The 19,987-nt window shown below is 43.8% G+C and overlaps 1 protein-coding gene across 3 annotated transcripts in view; it reads left to right on the forward strand.

Annotated features, from left to right (window-relative positions):
- LOC132232793 (acyl-coenzyme A synthetase ACSM1, mitochondrial-like) overlaps positions 1-19,987 on the forward strand; it is an 86,715-nt gene that overhangs the window by 34,760 nt on the left and 31,968 nt on the right. The window contains exon 2 of one of the 3 annotated variants that reach the window (XM_059692392.1): positions 16,096-16,333. In XM_059692392.1, the coding sequence (XP_059548375.1) occupies positions 16,142-16,333 (192 nt within the window). In that variant the 5' untranslated portion in view covers positions 16,096-16,141. Of the gene's footprint in view, positions 1-16,092; positions 16,334-19,987 lie in introns of those variants that run through there. The other 2 variants (XM_059692391.1, XM_059692393.1) reach the window with 2 other exon arrangements.

Below are 19,987 nucleotides of genomic sequence, written 5' to 3' on the forward strand. Positions count from 1 at the left end.
CCGGGAGTGATGCTCTGAGCACCCAGGCACCTGCCTCAGCTGGGTCCCAGCCTCGGCCCGGGGTGGGCAAGGGAGTGACCAGCTCTCCAGGGACCGGGCTCCACAGGACTCTCCCAGCTTCTCCAGAGGTGCCCCGTCCCTCATTCCTAGGAGGGGCCAGGGGCGTAGGGGTCTTACCCCTCAGCTTCGTCACATGTGCACCCACCCATGCATTCCTTCCCTGGCATCCAGGGTCTTCCAGCCCTTCTCCCAGGGCCCAGAGTCCTCCCTAAAAACTCCCCCTCCACACTCTTTAAGTTCTTTCTGCCACCAGAGTCTTCCCCACCTTCTCCCCCAACCTGGTCGTCGGGTTCTATGAACTTACCCTTCACTTCATCCATCCTTCGGATCAGACCCTCAGGGGCACATCACAGGCTTGGAGCAGCAGGGGCAGAAGGGGCTCAACCTGGGGGTAAGGAAGAAGCACATATTGTCTCCTTTTCCCTCACTCCTGGGAGTCACTCTTAGGGAGATCGCCTCTAAAGCCCTTTGCAAGAGGGCACGGACACACAAACTCACAGCGAAATGTACAGGTACTGCTTAGGGGTGATGTACTCCTTCAGCCTTCCCGCTACCCCCACTGGGAAGCTCTTCATTTAACCGTCTATTTTGAATGAAAACCTTTGCTGGATATAGTAATCTTGGTCTCAGATCCTAGCTTTCCATTACCTTGAGTACTTCATGATATTCCTGTCTGGCCTGTAGAGTTTCTGATGAGAAATCAGGTGTCAGCCTGATGGGAACTCCTTTGTAGGTAACAGTTTTCTTTTCTCTTGCTGCCTTTAAGATTCTCTCTTGGTCTTTAATTTTTGGCATTTTAATGATGATGTGTCTGGTGGCGGTCCTATTTGGGTTATTTTGGCTTGGGGTTCTCTATGCCTCCTGGACTTGTGTGACTTTTTCCTTTACCAGGTTAGAAAAGTTTTCTGCCATTATTCCTTCAAACATGTTCTCTGTCAGTTCCTCCCTTTGTGCCTCTTCTGGCACACCTACTATGTGAACATTGCTACATTTTGCTGTATCACAAATCAGTGAGCTGGACAAGACGCGTTAATAAGCCAGTTAGTTAGGAGGCATCTTTATTGCACTCAGGTTCAGAGCAGATTACCTCTGTCATATTCTGAACACCCAAAGGAGGAAGCATTTTCTTTTTACATTCTTTTATGCCCTTGTGTAAGTTATTTTTACAGACAATTTGTAACCTTGAGCACATGTCATATCTAACAAACACCTGTCATATCTGTACAGACAATTTGTAACCTTGAGTACATAGCTATATAGACACCTGTAACCTTGGATGAACAAACACTTGGCATGAGAATATGGGAATTATTATCAGTATCAGTGTATCAGTCCCTTCAGATGGCTAGCTTGCAAGGTCAGACAGTTAAGTTTATCTTTTATATTATTCAAGCAAAAAAAAAGTTATTCTACAGTCTAAAAATAACAGAGTTGACCTACAGAATAAGAGACTAAGAATAACAGCAGTTTCTCCAAAGGAGGGACAACTATGCTTCAGTTTCATGTTGTCCCACTGTTCCCTTAAGCTGTTCTATTGTTTTTTAATGGTTTTTCTTGTTGGTTCTCTTATTGAGTGATTTTTTTTCAACTCTGTCTTCTAATTCACTATTCCATCCTCAGCTTCCCCCAATCTGCTGTGTATTCCTTCCAAGGTGTTATTTATTTGTGTATGTCATTTGTTATTTCTGTTTTCAGAGTCAGAGTTACTGTACCTTTTTTTCATGGTGTTGAGCATCTTTACCATCATTACCCTGAACTGTTTCAGATAAATTTCTTATCTGTGCTTCATTTATCTCTTCTTTTGAAGAAGTCTCATGTTCTTTCTTTTGGGGGTGGTTTCTTTGTCTCCTCCTTTTGGCTGTGTGTTTGGGTTTGTCACTGTATTAAGTACATCTGCTATGCCTCTCAACTTCTAGTGCAGAACTGTGTCAAATGCTTTTTCTAACTAATTAGATCAGGCAAAGACTTAAAGCCTCCAGACAGCCTCTGCCTGCAGACTGAAAGGATTCTGACTTGAATTGCCCTCAGGCAATTGTCACCAGGTGTGGCAAGAGGTTTTTTTTAACAGGGTGGGGCAGATGCTTCTACTTGGAGGCTAACTATTATTTTTAGCCTCTTAAGTGACCTCAGGAACTCAGCACTGTGGAGCAAGGTGTTTTTCAATAGGGTGGGTCAACTGTCCACCCCCAGGCAAAGCCTGCTGTACAGCAAATGTCCGTGTGGGAAAGATGTCCTCTGCTGCATAGGGGACTGACTCAGCACAGGAAACCATGGTGTCTTCCTTCTGAGCTCTAACCCCAGAGCCCCTGATCCTGGCTTCTACTCCCACAGCTCCAGTCCACTCTGCCCTCCCTCTGCCTGAGCACAAAGTAGGTGGCTACACAGGGAATTTTGTGTGTTGGCCCTTTAAGAGGGTGCCTGAATTTCCACCATGTCTTCCTGGCAGACAGCAACTCCAGTGCTTTTCACCCAGATGTTATGTGGGTACCCTTCTCAGTTCTGGTGCTCTTTACAGGGACAGGGGGGTGGGAGGACAGCTTGGTGATTAGAACCCAGAGCTCTCATTGGCAAACCCCACAGCTGAGATATCTCTCGGGAACTCCAGTTGCTATCCGTGGATGCCCGGCCAAATCTTTCTCCACTCTGCCCCTCCTACCAGTCTCTATGCAGTCTCCACTTTTGGTCCTCCATTATCAGGGTTCTCTCTAGCGAGTCATACATTGATTATTAAGGCAGTTTTTCTGTATTTTATTTCTACTAGGTGTAGCAGTTAATAATGGTGGATTTTGTAATAAAAAAAAACCTCATAATTTCAAGAGAAACATCAAAAGTGCTTTATTCAAAGTAATGTCCATTGCTACACATATCCCCATCCTTCAAGTAATTTGTGGATACCTTCCCAATAGAACTTTTCTTGTTTTGAGGCAAACCATTCAGAGACCCAATTTTCCACTTTTTCGTATGTTTTGAAGTACTGCTCAGAAAGTGAGTGTGCAATCGATCAGAACAAGTGGTAATCTGATGGAGCAAGGTCTGGTGAATATGGCGGGTGGGTTAATACTTCCCAGGCAAGATCTTTTAAAGTGTATTTAACTGCTTTTGAAGTGTGTGATGGTGCTTCATCATGAAGGAAAATTACTTTGCCGTGTCTTCTGAAACATTCTGGTCGTTTCATGATCAAAGCCTGGTACAAACAGATTAGTAGTTGTCAGTACCGATCAATATTAACAGTTTCACCTGGTTTTAGAAGCTCATAATACACCACACCTTCCTGATCCCACCAAATGCAGATCATTGTCTTCTTTCCAAAGTGATTTGGCCTTGCAGTCGATGTTGATGGTTGACATGGACCAACCCATGGTTTTGTGCATTTGGGATTCTCAAAATAAATCCACTTTTCATCACCAGTCACAATTCCATGCAAAAAAGACTTTCTTTCTCATCACTGCAGCAACATTGTACTGATGACTTTTCGGTTTTCTATTTGTCTTTCGTTCAGTTGATGTGGCACCCATTTTCCTTTCTTGAAAATCTTTCCCATTGCTTGTAAATGATCAGAAATTGTTTGCTGAGCAAGGTTTAATCTTTCTGCAAGTTGTTTTTTAGTTTGACATGCATCTTTATCCAATAATGCTTGTAATTGTTGGTCTTCAAACTTTTTCGGTTGACCCAGACATTCTTTGTCTATCACATCGAAATCATCACTTTTAAAGCTTTTTAACCAGCGTTCACAAGTATCTTGAGATGGAGCATGCTCACCATAAGCTTCCCTAAGTATTCAGCACCACTTTTCTTCAAAATAAATTAATGAATTATAACTTTCCACAAATGCTCTTTTTTTTGGCACAAAATTCAATATTTTTTAAAATATATTTTATTGATTTTTTTACAGAGAGGAAGGGAGAGAGATAGAGAGTTAGAAACATCGATGAGAGAGAAACATCGATCAGCTGCCTCCTGCACATCTCCCACTGGGGATGTGCCAGCAACCAAAGTACATGCCCTTGACCGGAATCGAACCTGGGACCTTTCAGTCCACAGGCCAACCCTCTAGCCACTGAGCCAAACCAGTTTCGGCCAAAATTCAATATTTTTAAGTGTAAAAATATCTATGATGTTAACAACTTCAGCAAATTTGACATATGAAGTCAATACAACAAAATAGCATACATATCAAATTGCATATATATCCCCATATGTGTAACTCCATCTATTGAAAAAAATCCATTACACCTAGTAATTAACCAGTACACCTAGTAATTCCAGTTTGTCTGTGCAGCATCCACTTACTCCACCCCCATTTTTAATCTCCTCTGAGTCAATAATTGTAATTTCCAAATAATATTTATATTATACTAGAGGCCCGATGAACAAAATTTGTGCAAAATGCTTGGAACTCGCATCCCCAGCTGCCTTGGCTGGCCCTTGCAGCCCCTCACAGCCTCATCCAGCTCTCACAGCCCCTTGCAACCTCGGCTATTTGCTTCGGCCCTTGCAGCCCCAGCTTCATCTGAAGGTAGTCCGGAAGGTCGTCCGGAAGGATGTCCAGATGGTTGTTAGGCTGTCCAGTCTAATTAGCATATTATGCTTTTATTATTATAGATGACATGTAAATGTTTTGTTACAGTGCCTGTAACATAATCAATTTTCAATAAATTTGAGTCAATATTTTTTATTCATGAGAAGTTTCAGTCTCAATTTAATTCATTTCTTTAATGAAAAGAAAAACAAGGTACTAATCCTATATAATAAAGAACCAATATGCTAATTTGACAGGACGGCAGAACAACCTTCCAAAACAACCAGTGGGCAGGTCCGTGGGGCCATGAGGCAGCCAGGGCGCCAGGGCCAAGGCAGTCCCTTTAGACAAATTTTGTGCATCGTGCCTCTAGTCCTATCTAATAAAGAGGGAATATCCAAATTGACCGTCATGCCATCACAAAGATGGCAGTGCCCACAGCAGAGGCGGATTCTGTAACACAAGATGGCTGCACCAACAGTGGAGGCCGAGTTCCCATAATGAGCCTTAATGAGCAATCAGCAAGGACCTAAGGCTGTGCCCCCCGCATGGTGGGACTTGACAGGGGATCTCAGGCTGTGCACCCACCCTGGCACCGGGCCAGGCAACCTGAAGCCATACCCCCACCCGGTGGGGCTTGATGGGTTGGGGCTGGCCAGGTCTAAATCTAGCCGAATGGGGGTGGGGCCGGCCAGTTCAGGGTCTCGAACAATTTCGAGGCACACGTTGGTGGGCGAGGACTTGATTCTGGGTCCTGTGGCAAGCCCCAGACTCTGACAGGAGGAAGATTTTCATATACATTTTACTAATTTTCTTTCATCTCTGACACTTCTATTATAGAGAAAGGGCAAATAGCAATATTAAAATATTTCCTCTAATTAATTCCCTTTAAATGTGCACAAATTTTGTGTACCAGGTCACTAGTATATGTATATGTATAAATGAGGTTATGTTCCTTGAGGCAAGAAGTCCTAAAGGAGTAATTATATCTTCTCTCTTCGCACTGCCCTTCCTCTCTAACAGTACTACTACTACTATTATTCTTACTATGTGCTGGGCACTGTTCCAAGCAGTCTGCATGTATTATCTCCTTTAGTTCTCATATTAATTCTATCAGGTAGGTACTACTATTCTTATTTTTGGGTGAAGAAACTGAAGCACAGCATTGCAATGACTTTCTCAGGATCTTTGTGATATGGTAACTGGTAAAGAGAATCTCTGCTTTGCTTATTTGGCACTGGAGTCTGTTTTAAAAACAACAACAGCTGACATTTGAAAAGCACTTTCCATTGCTCCATATGCTAGGCCACTTTGAGTGTCTTCCAAACATTATCTCAAATGGCTCCCTCTCTGGGACACAAGTCGATGCAATATTGGATCTGAAATGGCTGGGGAAGGCATTGGTGAATTCCTATGCCTTAGCCAAACATAAAACCAACCCAGTTTGTGTAGTGTCATAAATTCCAGAGTCAAATTTTTTTTTCCTTCCAGAGCAGATAGGGTTGATCAGAAAATGTAAAGAAAGTAGGATTCCCTCTCACCCAGTACCCAGTTTCTCAGTTGAGCAGCTCATATCTATTGTTTTTGATAAAAGAAGCCAGAAATCAGAGATGGAGACATGTGGCAGGTAGGATAGAAGCAGAATATTGTCTGGAGATGTGAGCAAGGCAGACCGCCTTAAAGAAAGGCAGGCCTCAAGTCCTTGGCCATGTTAGGCAATCTCTTCAGCATGCTTCTACAGCGGTATAACATGACCGACTACACGTGTCATTGCAGAAGCCAAAAGCTGGAGAGTCACCTCAATCCCTCTTTTCTTCATTTCCTCTATCCAACCATCAGTACTAGTAAGTCCTCCTGATGGTGTCTCGAAATGCTGCCTCACACCCGCCACTTCTCTGTCATCATTGTGTCAAGCTTGCCCAAGCCACCATCACAGCTTAGGCCATCCAGCATCCTCCTCACTTTGAAAGCCCTTCTCACAGAACTGCCAGCGAGCTCTCTACAATACAAACCTGATCATGTCGCTTCCGAATTACCCCTTTCCCATGCTAATTTATTTCAAAATTAAGTAACCAAGGACATCAGCCATTTAATTGAATACTGAATTGTGTCTCTTTTCTCTTAAAATCCTCTCAAGACACCCCATCATACTTCATGCAGAATCCAAACTCCTAATTATGGCCCAAAAGAGTCTCCTTTGTGCTCTGTCTCCTGCCTGTGTCTCTGAACCCAGACTCATCTTCCTCACTCACTAATCGGCCACCCCAGCTTCAATCTAGGAAAGCTCAGCCTCCAGCCTGTGTACTTGCTGCTCCTCCTGCCTGGAACGCTTTTCCCATGGTCTTCGCATGGCTGGCATCTTCTCCTCCTTCTCCTGTGACAAAATGTCACTTCCTAAGAGAGGATAACCTTAGTCAGCCCCCCAACCCCCGCCCAGTCACACTTGTTCTATTATCTTGTTCTATTTTCTTCTGGACACATACTACCATTTGGGATTCCCTTGTTAATTTAATTGATTTTTAAATAAGTCTTTAATGTTCAGATTATTACAGTTGCTCTTCTTTTTTTCCCTCATAGCTCCACTCCACTCAGTTCCCACCCCATCCCATGCCCTTAGTTCCGCCCCCCAACTGTCCTCGTCCATAGGTGTACAATTTTTTCCAGTCTCTTCCCACCCCCCCACCCCCCACCCCACACCACCTTGCCCTGAGAATTGTCAGTCCAATCCCTTTCTATCACTGGTTTATTCTGTTCATCAGATTTTTTTATTCACTTGATTTTTAGATTCACTTGTTGATAGATATGTATTTGTTGTCACTTTGTTGTTCATAATTTTTATCTTTACCTTTTTCTTCTTTCTCTTCTTAAAGAATACCCTTCAGCATTTCATATAATACTGGTTTGGTGGTGATGAATGCCTTTAGCTTTTTCTTATCTGTGAAGATCTTTATCTGACCTTTAATTTTAAATGATAACTTTGCAGGTAGAGTAATCTTGGTTGTAGGTCCTTACTATTCATCACTTTGAATATTTCTTGCCACTCCCTTCTGGCCTGCATCATTTCTGTTGAGAAATCAGCTGACAATCGTATGGGTGCTCCTTGTAGGTAACTAACTGTTTTTCTCTTGCTGCTTTTAAGATTCTCTCTTTGTCTTTTGCCCTTGGCATTTTAATTATGATGTGTCTTGGTGTGGTCCTCTTTGGACTCCTTTTGTTTGGGGTTCTCTGCACTTCCTGGACTTGTAAGTCTATTTCTTTCACCAGGTAGGGGAAGTTTTCTGTCATTATTTCTTCAAACAGGTTTTCAAGATCTTGCTCTCTCTCTTCTTCTGGCACCCCTATAATTCAGATGTTGGTATGCCTGAAGTTGTCCCAGAGGCTCCTTACACTATCTTCATATTTTTGGATTCTTTTTGCTTTTTGCTTTTCGGGTTGGGTGTTTTTTCCTTCTTCGTATTTCAAATCTTTGACTTGATTTTGGAGATCCTCTGGTCTGCTGTTTGATCTCTGTATATTATTCTTTATTTCAGTCAGTGTATGCCTAATTTCTAATTGGTCCTTTTTCATATCCTTGAGGGTCTCACTAAATCTCTCAGAGTTTTCTAGAAGATTCTTGAGTAACCTTATAACCGTGGGTTTGAACTCTATATCCAGTAGTTTGCTTTCCTCCATTTCTTTCGTTTGTGACCTGTTTCTTTGTCTCTGCATTTTGGCTGCTTCCTGTGGCTTTGTGTGCTAGGTGTCCTATAGGGCCTTGTGGCTCAGCCTCCCTCATTACCTGAGGTGGACACTCTTGGTGCACCTCTTTGTGTGCACAGTCTTATTGTAGTTAAGCCTTGATTGCCGTTGGTATCACTGGGAGGAATTGACCTCCAAGCCAATTGGCTGTGAGGACCAGCTGTGTCTACAATGGGAGAACTTCTGTGCTGGAGACACACTTATGGGGCAGGACTTGCTTCAGTGGGGCTTTGGTGCTCACTGAGTCTTCCCCATGAGTGTGTCTCTTATGGATGTGAAGAGTTGTAATCTGGTATGATCTCACTCTGACCACTGGTTACACTGGCTCTTAGATCTCCAAGGAGATGCAGAGTCAGCCACTGCCTGAGGCCACCCAGCAGGAGCTACAGAGAGATCTGCAGATACCTCCTCTTTGTTTGGGGTTTGGAGGTGCCCAGATGAGGTCCAGCTGTGAAACAATGCAGGCTGCTATCGAGCCTTGAGCCTTCTTTTGGAAGCCCTGGGCTCACTGACGCAGCTGCAGTTTGTTAGGTTTTAGATTGCAAAAGGCCAGGCCATTCATATGCAAAAGCCTCTGTGCACAGCTTGGGTAGGGTTGTAAATTGGGTGGTATGGGGTCTCAGAGAATCACCAGGGAGGAGAAAACAGCAATGGCTGCCAATCAGCCCTGCCCCGAAGAGGTCCTTGGGTCTCTGTGTCCCTCAGCACAGTGCAGGAACAATGATCGCTGCGAGCACCTCTGAGAAAAAGTCGCCCTCGTGTTCCGCCCCAATGTCAGACAGTCCAGTTTCTCCCCATATGAGTCTGGGTCTCCAGAATCTCGCCCAGAACTGGAGTTCAGAGCAGTCAGGAGCTTGTGTCTCTCTCCCAAATGAAAAAGTCAACAGCGCTCCCAGTTGCCAGTCCATTTCCACACGCACCTCTGTACCTCCACACTTCCGCACCTCCACACCTCCTCCCAGTCTCAGTGCGCTTTTCGCTTTCCTTCTTGTTGTATAACTTCCAGTCAGCCAGCCTTCCCATGGTTCTGAATGATATCCATTTTTTCTTTTAGTTGTAGTTTTGATGTGGTTGTGCAAGGCAGCAAGTTCAGGTGTTTACCTATGCCGCTATCTTGATTCCTTTCTTTCTGATTGATTGATTTTTTTGTTTGCAGTCTTCTGCCTCCCTCTCATGGGAATATAAACTTGAGAGCAGTAACTTTGATAGACATGTCCAAAGCTATATCCATACCTGGAGGGTGCCCATTATATGTCTATTGCATGAACGAATGCTCCGTAGGTTTGTCATAAGGTTAAGAAAGTTAATGGGTGAAATGTGTTCAGGTTGACAGGAGAGGGCTGCACAGTTACTCAGAGAACTGGGCTGATGATTCTCTGCCATGTTTTGATGTTTACCACCTTCACACGTGGTTTCCAGGACTAATGAGTCGGGGAAGAGAGTGTCGAAACTCAGACCTGACCTGAAATGCCCTAGACCAGTGAGTTGTGACACCTTCAACTGGGGTTCACGAACCAGAACTGGAATTCAGTGGCCTCATTCTCACTGCAAGAGAGGCTTGGCAATGAAAGAAACGTGTGCACGCAGTCTTCAGAGAGTTCTACATCTCTACCATATACCCATTGTCAAAGGTGAGAAAACTGAGGCACCAAAGGACAAGAAACCTTCTCAATGTCACAGAGCTGGCAACTGGCAACTGACTGAAACCCAGGCTTCCTGGCCCCTGTCTCCTTGACCTCAACACTGTTGTTAAGTTCCCCACAGGAGATCCACTGAGATCCAGAGAGGATCCCATGGACTTTTCTTCCTGTCTCCATTCTCTTCTCAAAAGTGATGAGTGACTGCTTTTTCTGCTTGAATGACAGGGGGTTTTTTTGTACTTTGATAGTTTTGGTGTTTAACCTTTACTAGCCCTGCCTTCTCTTTCACTCGTTCCATGAAATAAAAGTCTGTCTGAGCAAAAAGTTCATCATTAATGAATCACTCAGGAAGAACAAGACCCACGCTCAGAGCGAGGTTTCCCTCAGCCACCACAGGGGTGTTCTAGGTGTTTACAATAATCTTTGCTGGTGACTTTGAACAGTGGTATTTCTCTCCTGGTTCAATGGGAGATAAAATGTAATAGGAAAGTGGGGCCAGAACAGTGGAAACGCGCCTACCCCCCAACAATACGCCCAACAACACCCCCAAATGGCTCTAGGAGAGAACTAACAGTTCAAGCCACTACCTGTGACAGTACCCACTCCCATCTGCATGCCTAGGCCAGGTGCTTCCCAGGCATTTCCTCATGCAGCCCTTTCAGAGAGCCCAGGGACACATCTGAGCAGCAGCCCTTACACCTCCATTTCTCAGGCCAGAAGACCAAGGTTAGAATAGCAAATGGCCTGCACACGGGCCATCTTAGAAGTGGCTGAGCCAGAATTTTAGCTGTGAGATTCCAAAGGCCCTGCATTTTGCTAGTACACCAATGTTATACTTCAAATCCCAAACTGATACAAACAACCAACATTGATTATGCCATGCACTGTGCTATATGCTCCCACAAATTATTCCATCTAATCAGAACCTCAACAAAACAACCATACCCTGGCTGGGTAGCTCAGTTGGTTAGAGTGTCATCCAGACCCACCAAGGTAGCTCAGTTGGTTAGTGTCATCCAGATATACCAAGGTTGTGGATTCAATGTCCAGTCAGGGCACATACGAGAAGCACTCAATAAATGCATAAATAAATGGGACAACAAATCTCTCTCTCTCTCTCTCTCTCTCTCTCTCTCTCTCTCTCTCTCTCTCTCTCTCTCTCATCAATTAAAAAAACACATAGGAGATTAGGTGTGCCCAGGGGACACATCTGAGCAGCAACCTCTCTGAGACTTCATTTCCTGAACTGCAAAATGAAGGTGGTGATATTGAGTAGGGGATCCATGGGGATATGCACAGGCTGTAACTAGCACAGTTGCTGGTACATAGCAGGTGATCAATGTAATGTTAGACAGCTGTGCATGGGGTGGAGGGTGCAGAGGGGATTAAAAAGACCCAGAGGGTGAATATCTGGAATAAGACTGCACCATGCAGTAGTGGGTTCACATTATATAAAGGTTGTGGCTCTTATTTCCTAAAAGATCATATCTAACAGGGGGGTCGGCTTTAGAATTTGCTGGTTGCTACAGGGCACCTCACATTTATTGAGCCCTTACCCTTATTAGACACAGTGTCTATTGCACTTGGATTGTCACTGGCAAAGAGATTTTTGTAGATGATCTTACTAATCCTGTGGGCAGCTGGGTGGTAGGTATTGTTACTATGCCCTCAAGTTCAGAGACACAAATAGTGGCCAAAATCACTCAGCTGGTAGGGAGTGGAACCGAACCTGGCTGTGTAACTCTAAGATCCCCTGGGACACACTAAGTCTGTTATGTGATAAAATAAATAGTTTTTTGATGCTGAAGTCTCGTGAACTCAGAGCTTTGTTGCTAGATCTCAAGGCACTGTGGGCCTAGGCATAGAGTAGTGGGCCGAGCCACCTCTCAAAACCCAGTGCCCAATTGAAATCCACCTTAAAGCATTTCAAAGGATTATTCTTTTACATATTTTTATACATATATATATATATATATATATATATATATATATATATATATATTTAATTGATTTCAGAGAGGAAAGGAGAGGGAAAGAGACATAAAAACATTAATGATGAGAGAAAGTCATTGATTGGCTGCTCCTGCACGCCCCACACTGAGGATTCAGCCCGCAACCTGGGCATGTGCCCTGACCTGGAATCAAACCTCAACCTCCTGGCTCATAGGTCGGCACTCAACCACTGAGCCATGCCAGCCAGGTTTAAATCATTGTTCTTTAAAACTATTTTGTAGGATGTCCTTAGACGAGTGATTTTTCATCATTTTTATCCCATAGCACACATCAACTAATTACTACAACTCGGGGGCACACCAAAAACTATACTATATTTTTTTCCGATCTGACCAAAAATTGTTATAATTTTTATTCATGAACACTGGCTGTCTATTGTTGTGTTGGATGTTGTCCTTTTTTAAAATTGACACTCTAAGGGAAAAGAGGTCAGTTCCACTGACTAAATAGTAAGGTATTGCATATTTTAAAAATTCTTGTGGTACACAGGATGAAAATTAATGCCTTAGATTATAAAGCCCAAGAGGGTAAGAACTCTTGCAGCCTAAATAATCTCTGATGTTCTAAAACCATGCGTGGCACAGAATATTTGATGAGTGGAAAATATATTTATCTGTAATTCACACATTTTTATAGACACACTATATCTTCTCCCCCAATTTTCATCTTTTAGTTTTCCCAATTATGGCAGAAAAGGAAAATCTAACATTTTATTGAGTTCCAATGTCAAATATTGTGAGGAATGTGCATACATATACACATACACTTAACAAATACATATACATATGCCGTATTTTTTCATACATAAGATGCCCCATGTATAAGATGCCTCCCACTTTTCCAACCCAATATTAAGAAATCAATATTTTAAACAAAACAGAACACATTTTTATTTAGTAATTAACTGCAGGCAATGTTTACATACCAGTACTATGATATTTTGCAGCATGTCACTTTATTTAGCCTCTGTTGCATCACTGCTCTCTTCTTCATCACTATTAGTTCCAGACATATCAATATCTCCAACTTCTATTGTACCACTGTTGTCTTCAGAGTCACAGTCTATATATGTGAGAGCATCCTCATAAACTGGTGGCATTTTCTGAGCTAACTTTGTTTCTGTTCTCATGGCCAACCCTTCTCTCCTCATAAAATTGAAGCACCATTTTGCCTTTCCTGTAACATCAACAATGTTCATTTCCCTTGCAAACAATTTTGCCTGACATTGAATAAGCTTGGTTGCCACTCTGGTCCTACTCCATAACCTAAGTCTTAAGCCTCTGCTCCAAATTTGCCCATTTTGCCGGTTTTCCTCTTAAGGCCTTCTCCCTTTTTTTGGCATCTTAAGGAGTTGTTCTTCCTGTTTTCTCCACTGGATGATCACACACTCAGTGGGAGGAGGTCCAAACTGTCTCTCTTCTGCTCTGTTTCCATGCTGTTTTGCACAGCTGATTACATTCAGTTTGAATTTTGCAGAGTAAGGCAATTGCTTATCGGTATGTATCTTTTTATTTTTTGACATCTTTATGGGCTCAGAACGCTCCGGTCCCTGTTGCAACTGCGCACTCTCTCCTCCACATCCAAATACAGCATCAGCTGACGTCAGTAACAATAAGGCTCCTGATTGGAGGAAGCCTGTTTGACAAAGTATAGGTGCAGCAACTTCCTAGGCTAACATCGGTGTATAAGACGCCCCTCGATTTTCAGTCGAATGATTTTAGAAAAAGTTCGCATCTTATACACGGAAAAATGCAGTACAGAGATATAGACACAGTGTCTGGTCACAGCCCCTCTGCTAAGGACTGGACCTCCGTGGACGCAGGAATCAGAAGAAGACATGAGTCGCCGCAGGCATATAGGAGAGACTTTATTGCAGACAAAGTAGCCATTGCTCACACAGGACCTATCAGACCACTGAGCCATGCCAGCCACGTTCTTCCATGTAGTCCCGCAAAGCAGCCGCACACTGGCTGGTCAGCAACACATTCTTACACCAACTCAGAAAAGAGAGGCTTCTTGCCAAATAGTGTCGTTCGTTAAATAAGATAATGGTGCACCTGCGCAGTGTGTACAGTAAAACTACTGTCTCGATGCCTCTGCACATACATATAGCAAATTAGCCTCAAACACCCAGCGTAGTCTAGTCACGGACCCCCTCACAGATACAAATGTGGTTGTAAATATCACTATAGTACTTCATAGTGAGACATATCAATATCAACATGGATATAGATAGAAATACAGCTATCGATGTAGTTATAAGTATAGATATGATAAAGCTACAGATAGTGACAGCAGATAGCGGCATAATTATAGATATAGATATTGACAGTTAAGACATATACATGAAGATAGAGATGGACATGTAAGTATGGATTTCTCCATGTTTAGCCTTCTTAACCTATTAATGCAGAAGCTGGACGCTGTGCTGTCTGCTCAGCAACGTATCCCTGTTCCTTCTCATTAGACGCTAATCCCAAAGCTCAAGCAGCCATCTCTTTTGAAGCCTGATTGTTCATTGAGTTTCCTCAGACAGAGTGTTTGTTAGCAGAAACCCCCATGCCTGGATTATTCACCTGTGCTGAGTCTGTGCTCACATGCTTCACACAGGAAGTCATTCATTCACTACTCCAGGTGTTGCTAATATTTCCATAGTTTAGAGGGAGGTTAAGTAAATTGCCCAAAGCTGTGTAGGTGAGGAGTGCAGGGGCTGGGTTTGAACCTGTGCCGATCGGCTCCCAAGGGCACCCTGTCAGCTCCCACAGTCCTCCCAGCTGGGTGCTTGCGGCACTTGGTCCCCTCGCATGATGAAGATTAAATCCGAATTTCAAACACATTTACAGGATAAGATAATGCCAAAGTCATTTTTTTGTTATTTGATTAAGAGAAGTGTATTGGATAGCTAGGGCTGCTACAACAAACTACGACAGCCTCGGGGACTTAAACCTCCGGAATTTATTTCTCACAGTTCAGGAGGCAAGAAGTCTGAGATCAAGGTCAACGGGGAGTGGGGGGCGTCTCTTCTTGGGCTTAGCTCTGGGCTTGAAGTTGTCCGTCTTCATGTTCACACCACATTCTCCCTCAATGTGTCTGTGCCCCGATCTCTTCTTAGAAGGACGTCAGTTATATCGGATTAGGGTCCACCTAGTGACCTCATTTTAACTTAATTACCTCTTTAAACATTCTTCCTCCAGACCTGGCTGGTTGCTCGCTCAGTGGTTAGACTTAGAGTGTTACAGAGAGTACCTCGGTAAGAAGCACACACACACACATTTGAGAAAGGGATTGTGGGTAGCTCGGTCTGGATTAAAAATTCATAAGGGATGATTGCTCAACCCTGGACCAATGAACTTTGAACAGGGGCTGGGATCATCTAAAAATATAACAGGTTCCATGAGAACGGCACAGTTGGGCTCTGCAGGAAGAGAGGTCTTAGAGCCAGGCTAGTGTGGAGAACAGGACTTTCTAATGGTGAGTTTCCCACAAAGGGGCTGGTCCCATGGCTGCCGACCTGAGCTTAACTCCCAGGGGGTGAGAGAGAAGGAAGTAGACCCTCAGGAAGGTGTACCAATCTCATCTAGTAGCTATATGGTGTCCCAAAATTCACTCAAGAAGTAATTTTGATAGAAAACACAGGTTTATAATTGAAAATTGTAAATTTTTTATTGATTCATAAAGTATACAGTATAGGCTTATGTATGGAATAGCACATTGGGTAAATGGCCTCCACAGCTTTGCTGGCACATACACAATGACGTGGTCTTCATTGGTCTCCATTGTCCCCGCCCCTGGGCCATAATTGGTCCTTGGTAATGCTTATCAAATTGAAAGGATTGAAATCAAAGAACATCAGATATTAGAATCTGATTCAATAAACCAAGTAAAATTAGGATTTTATTTGTTGTTGTTGTTGTTGTTGTTGTTGCTCACACAAAATTCAAATCTGGCGTGAATTTTGGGACACCCTATATAATACCTCCCCATCATTCTCTGCCTGTGGTTCCTGAGCTGGGAAGAGAAATCCTAAATCCTCAGTCACCAAGTTGTGCCTCCAAATACTGGTCAGCTGAAACAGAACTGCAGCCATGAACCAACTGACCTATTAGCCATCTGTTCCCGAAGCAGGTGGTGACCGAGAAGTCCGTGCCTGCTTCCTGAGGACTGCTCCGCCATGCAGTGGCTGATGAGGCTCCGGGTCCTTTGGGGCACCCACAAATCCTGCCACGCCTTCCACCTGGCCCCTCGGACCTTGCGCTTCCAGTCTGTATCAGCAATTGGTGCCCCGAGATGGAATGACCATGATAGACCTGAGAAATTTAACTTTGCCAGTGATGTTCTGAACTACTGGACTCAAATGGAGAAGGTGAGGGGGCGCCTGTGATGGGGCGGGGGCGGAGGGGATAGGTTGATCTCTCTGGCTTATCTTGCTCCTCAGAGGCTGAAGGGCACAGACCCAATGCAGCCGATACACGCAGACCTCACCTTACCAGTGTCATGGGAGAAGCTTATGTTTTTGGGTTCAATTCTCAATTCTCATCCTGGCCACTTCGCACTTCTCTGAGCCTCAGTGGTTTTATCTGTGAAATGGGGATAATCTCACTTAAGAAACAAGACAGCAGGTAGTGTACCTGGTACACAGTCAGATAATTGTGACCAAATGCAAAGTTCTAACTAAAGGTCAGCAACTTGACGGTAATGTGAATTCTGACCTTCCACTAATGGGACTGTGCGCCTAACTGGGATTTATCTCATCAAACTGGGACTCAACTTCAGGCTGCACTCAGAGGGAAGGGACAGGCCCCCTGCTGGTGCCCCTGCGCACCTGACACCTAGAGCTCAGTCAGCCGTCCTCCTGTGGGGAGAGGAAGGTCACTGCAGACCTCACTACCAACTCCTACGTGGGTGTGGCATTGGGGTCTGTCCAGAGAAACCAGTCCCTGCAGCCTCTAGAGTTACAGGTCTCTTCAGAAGAAACCAAGTGCTTGAAACCAAAAGGGGAGCGGTGATGTCAACCACAGGGGCTGGGGTGGACAATGGGTGGTGTTCCAGCTACTAAGTCCGAGCTGATGATGATCACAGTGTGAAAAGTTACCCAACATTATCTTTGTACAAAGAGCGAATCCACCTGCAATGCAGTCAGAGAGTTGATGGAATGTTTAAGTTTCCCATGAATTTAACATACGCATTCACGTGTTAGTGTTCAGGGCTTATATGCCTTTCACGGGGCTTCTTCTCCCTCTTTCTTTTTCCTGTCTCTGAGTTTCCATAAGAACTCCCAGGAAAATAGAGCCTTGGTTATGAGGAGCACTTTTATTATCCACACTAGAGGCCCGGTGCATGAAAATTAATGCACTGGAGGGGGCGGGTCCCTCAGCCAGGCCTGCCACCTCTCAGTCCGGGAGCCCTCAGGGGTGGAAGGCACCCTGGTGATCAAGGGAAAGCGATGCCCCATCACACCTTTGCTGCCGCCACTGCCGGCAGCGCAAGACTCAGCAGGCCCTGGTTTCCTGAGCCTATGGCAGCCCTGGGTGGATAGGGGTCTGAGGGGACTGGAAGCCACCATCTTGCAGCTGTGGGTGCCGCCATCTTTGAGGGCGTGGCAGTCAATTAGCATATTCCCTCCTTATTGGCTGTGGGCACCACCATCTTTGAGGGTGGGGCAGTCAATTAGCACATTCCCTCCTTATTGGCTGTGAGAACTCCATCTTTGAGGGCGGGACAGTCAATTAGCATATTCCCTCCTTATTGGCTGTGAGAGCCCCATCTTTGAGGGCGGGGCAGTCAATTAACACATTCCCTCCTTATTGGCTGTGGGTGCCGCCATCTTTGTGATGGTGTGAGGGTCAATTAGCATATTCCCTCTTCATTAAATAGGATTTCCCACATGAGAAAACTGAGGATCTGAGTTTTACATTACCTACAGAAATTACATACCGAAGTAGAGGAGCAGAATTTGGGTCCAAATTGTCTAGTTCTAAAATACATTTTTTTAAACTTGGTCTCATGATCTGAAGATGCCAAATCTTTGCCTTCAGACTATAAATTGACTTCCATTACTGTCCAGACCAAAAATCTGATGGAGACCTTGTGGACCATGAGATGGGCTGGAGTGGGAGGAGGCAGAGAGGAGGAAAGGGGCCCAGCACTTCATTTTCTCAATTATCTTCATAATATTCTTACTCATTAGTTCATGCATCCACCTATGGAGATAACCACCAAGCACATAGGATTCCCCATGGAATACCTGTTCTTGTTGGGTTTTATATCATTGTTATCAGTGATTGTCAATTCCTCCGTATCTCCCACTGTCCCCCAGCACCCTCATTCCATTAATTTTCATTCTCACAACACTTCTGATCTGTCTGTTTCACTTTTCCAATTGCCTTAAGCATGATCAGCGTCTCTCTAGGGATGTGGGTTGTCTGACAAGTTTCTCAACAAACGTGTGTGGAGTAAATTAATTTTGAAACCTGCCTTACAATTCATAGATCTTGGTGCTGCTGCTATTAAAGACTCTGCAGATGGCACACCACTGGGGTCCACTCTGCTCCATGAACTTCCCTCAAAACCTAACAGTCTTAAGTTAGAAATCCAGCATTTTTGTGTGCCCTCTCCTGAGTGTGTGTGTGGGGGGGGGGGGGGCAAGGAATTCATTATAAAACAAAAGAAAGTGCTTTGTCGCTCTGGCTGGGTAGCTCAGTTGGTTAGAGCATCGTCCCAACCCACCACGGTTGTGGGTTTGATTTCTGGTCAGGGCCCATACAAGAATCAACCAATGAATGCATAAATAAATGGAACAACAAATGTTTCTCTCTCACTTCCTCTCTCTTTAAAATGAATCAATAAATAAAAATTTTAAAGAATATGAGGCAAACCTTTTCTACATGCAATAAACTCACATGTGTGAAGGTTTTGTTTGTTTTATTGTGACTTGGATATCTTTATTCATCCTCACCCAAGGATATTTTTTCCCATTGATTTTTTAGAGAAAGGGGAAGGGAGTGAGAGGAAGAGGAGAGAGAGAGAAACATTGATGTGAGAGAGACACATCAATTAGTTGCCCTGTCAGGGTCTGGGAATGAACCTACAGCTGAGGTACATGCCCTTGGCTGGAAATCTAACTCCAGACCCTTCGGCCCACAGGCCTACGTTCTAACAACTGAGCCAAACTTGTCACTGAGCCAAACTTGTCAGGGCTTTATTTTTTTATAATCAAAAATTGTTTTCAATTATAATTGACATACAATGTTATATTCATAAGTTATATAAATGTCTAATCATTAGGTTGTACACCTGAAACGGAGTTCTAGACTATTTCTATCACCCCAAAAGCTTTCTTTGACCTTTCTCAGACAATCCCCTCCCACCCCACCCTGAGCCCCAGGCAACCACAGACCTGCTCTTGCACCCTTTTGTGTCTGGTTTCTTTCACTTAGCATAATGTTTTTGTGGATTAGTTGTTTGTTTATTTCTTTTTTCTTTTTCTTTTTTTTTCTTTTGTAATCCTCACCAGAGAATATTTTTCCCATTGATTTTTTTTAAAGAGATTGGGAGGGGGAGGGAGAAAGGAGAGGGAGAAAGAGAGACAAACATAAACATGTGAGAGACACATCCATGAGTTGGTATCCGACTGGGATCGAGCCTGCAACCTTGGGACTTGCCCTTAACCAGGAATCAAACCCAAAACCCTTTGGAGCAAGGGCAGACACTCTAGCCGCACTGGCCCGGGCTGTTCATTTCTTTCTACTGCTGACTTACTTACTCAGTGTTTTATCTTTTAAAACTATTTCTCAATATCTCTTAGTTTCATCTCACCCCTTAAAACTTTAAATTTCAAATCTAGTTTAAGGGTTGTATTTTATCTTCTTGAAAACAGCTTCATGTCAACATCACATTATCAAATTAATCCTTAACACAAAAATACATAACTACTAAAGTGATATCTTCTTCAAGGTGCAGGAGTTAGGATCTAACACAGACTGAATTCTGAGCAACAATTGTTTTCTACTTGATATAC

The sequence above is a fragment of the Myotis daubentonii genome, chromosome 4 (assembly GCF_963259705.1).
Source record: "Myotis daubentonii chromosome 4, mMyoDau2.1, whole genome shotgun sequence".
Taxonomy (NCBI): Eukaryota; Metazoa; Chordata; class Mammalia; order Chiroptera; family Vespertilionidae; genus Myotis; species Myotis daubentonii.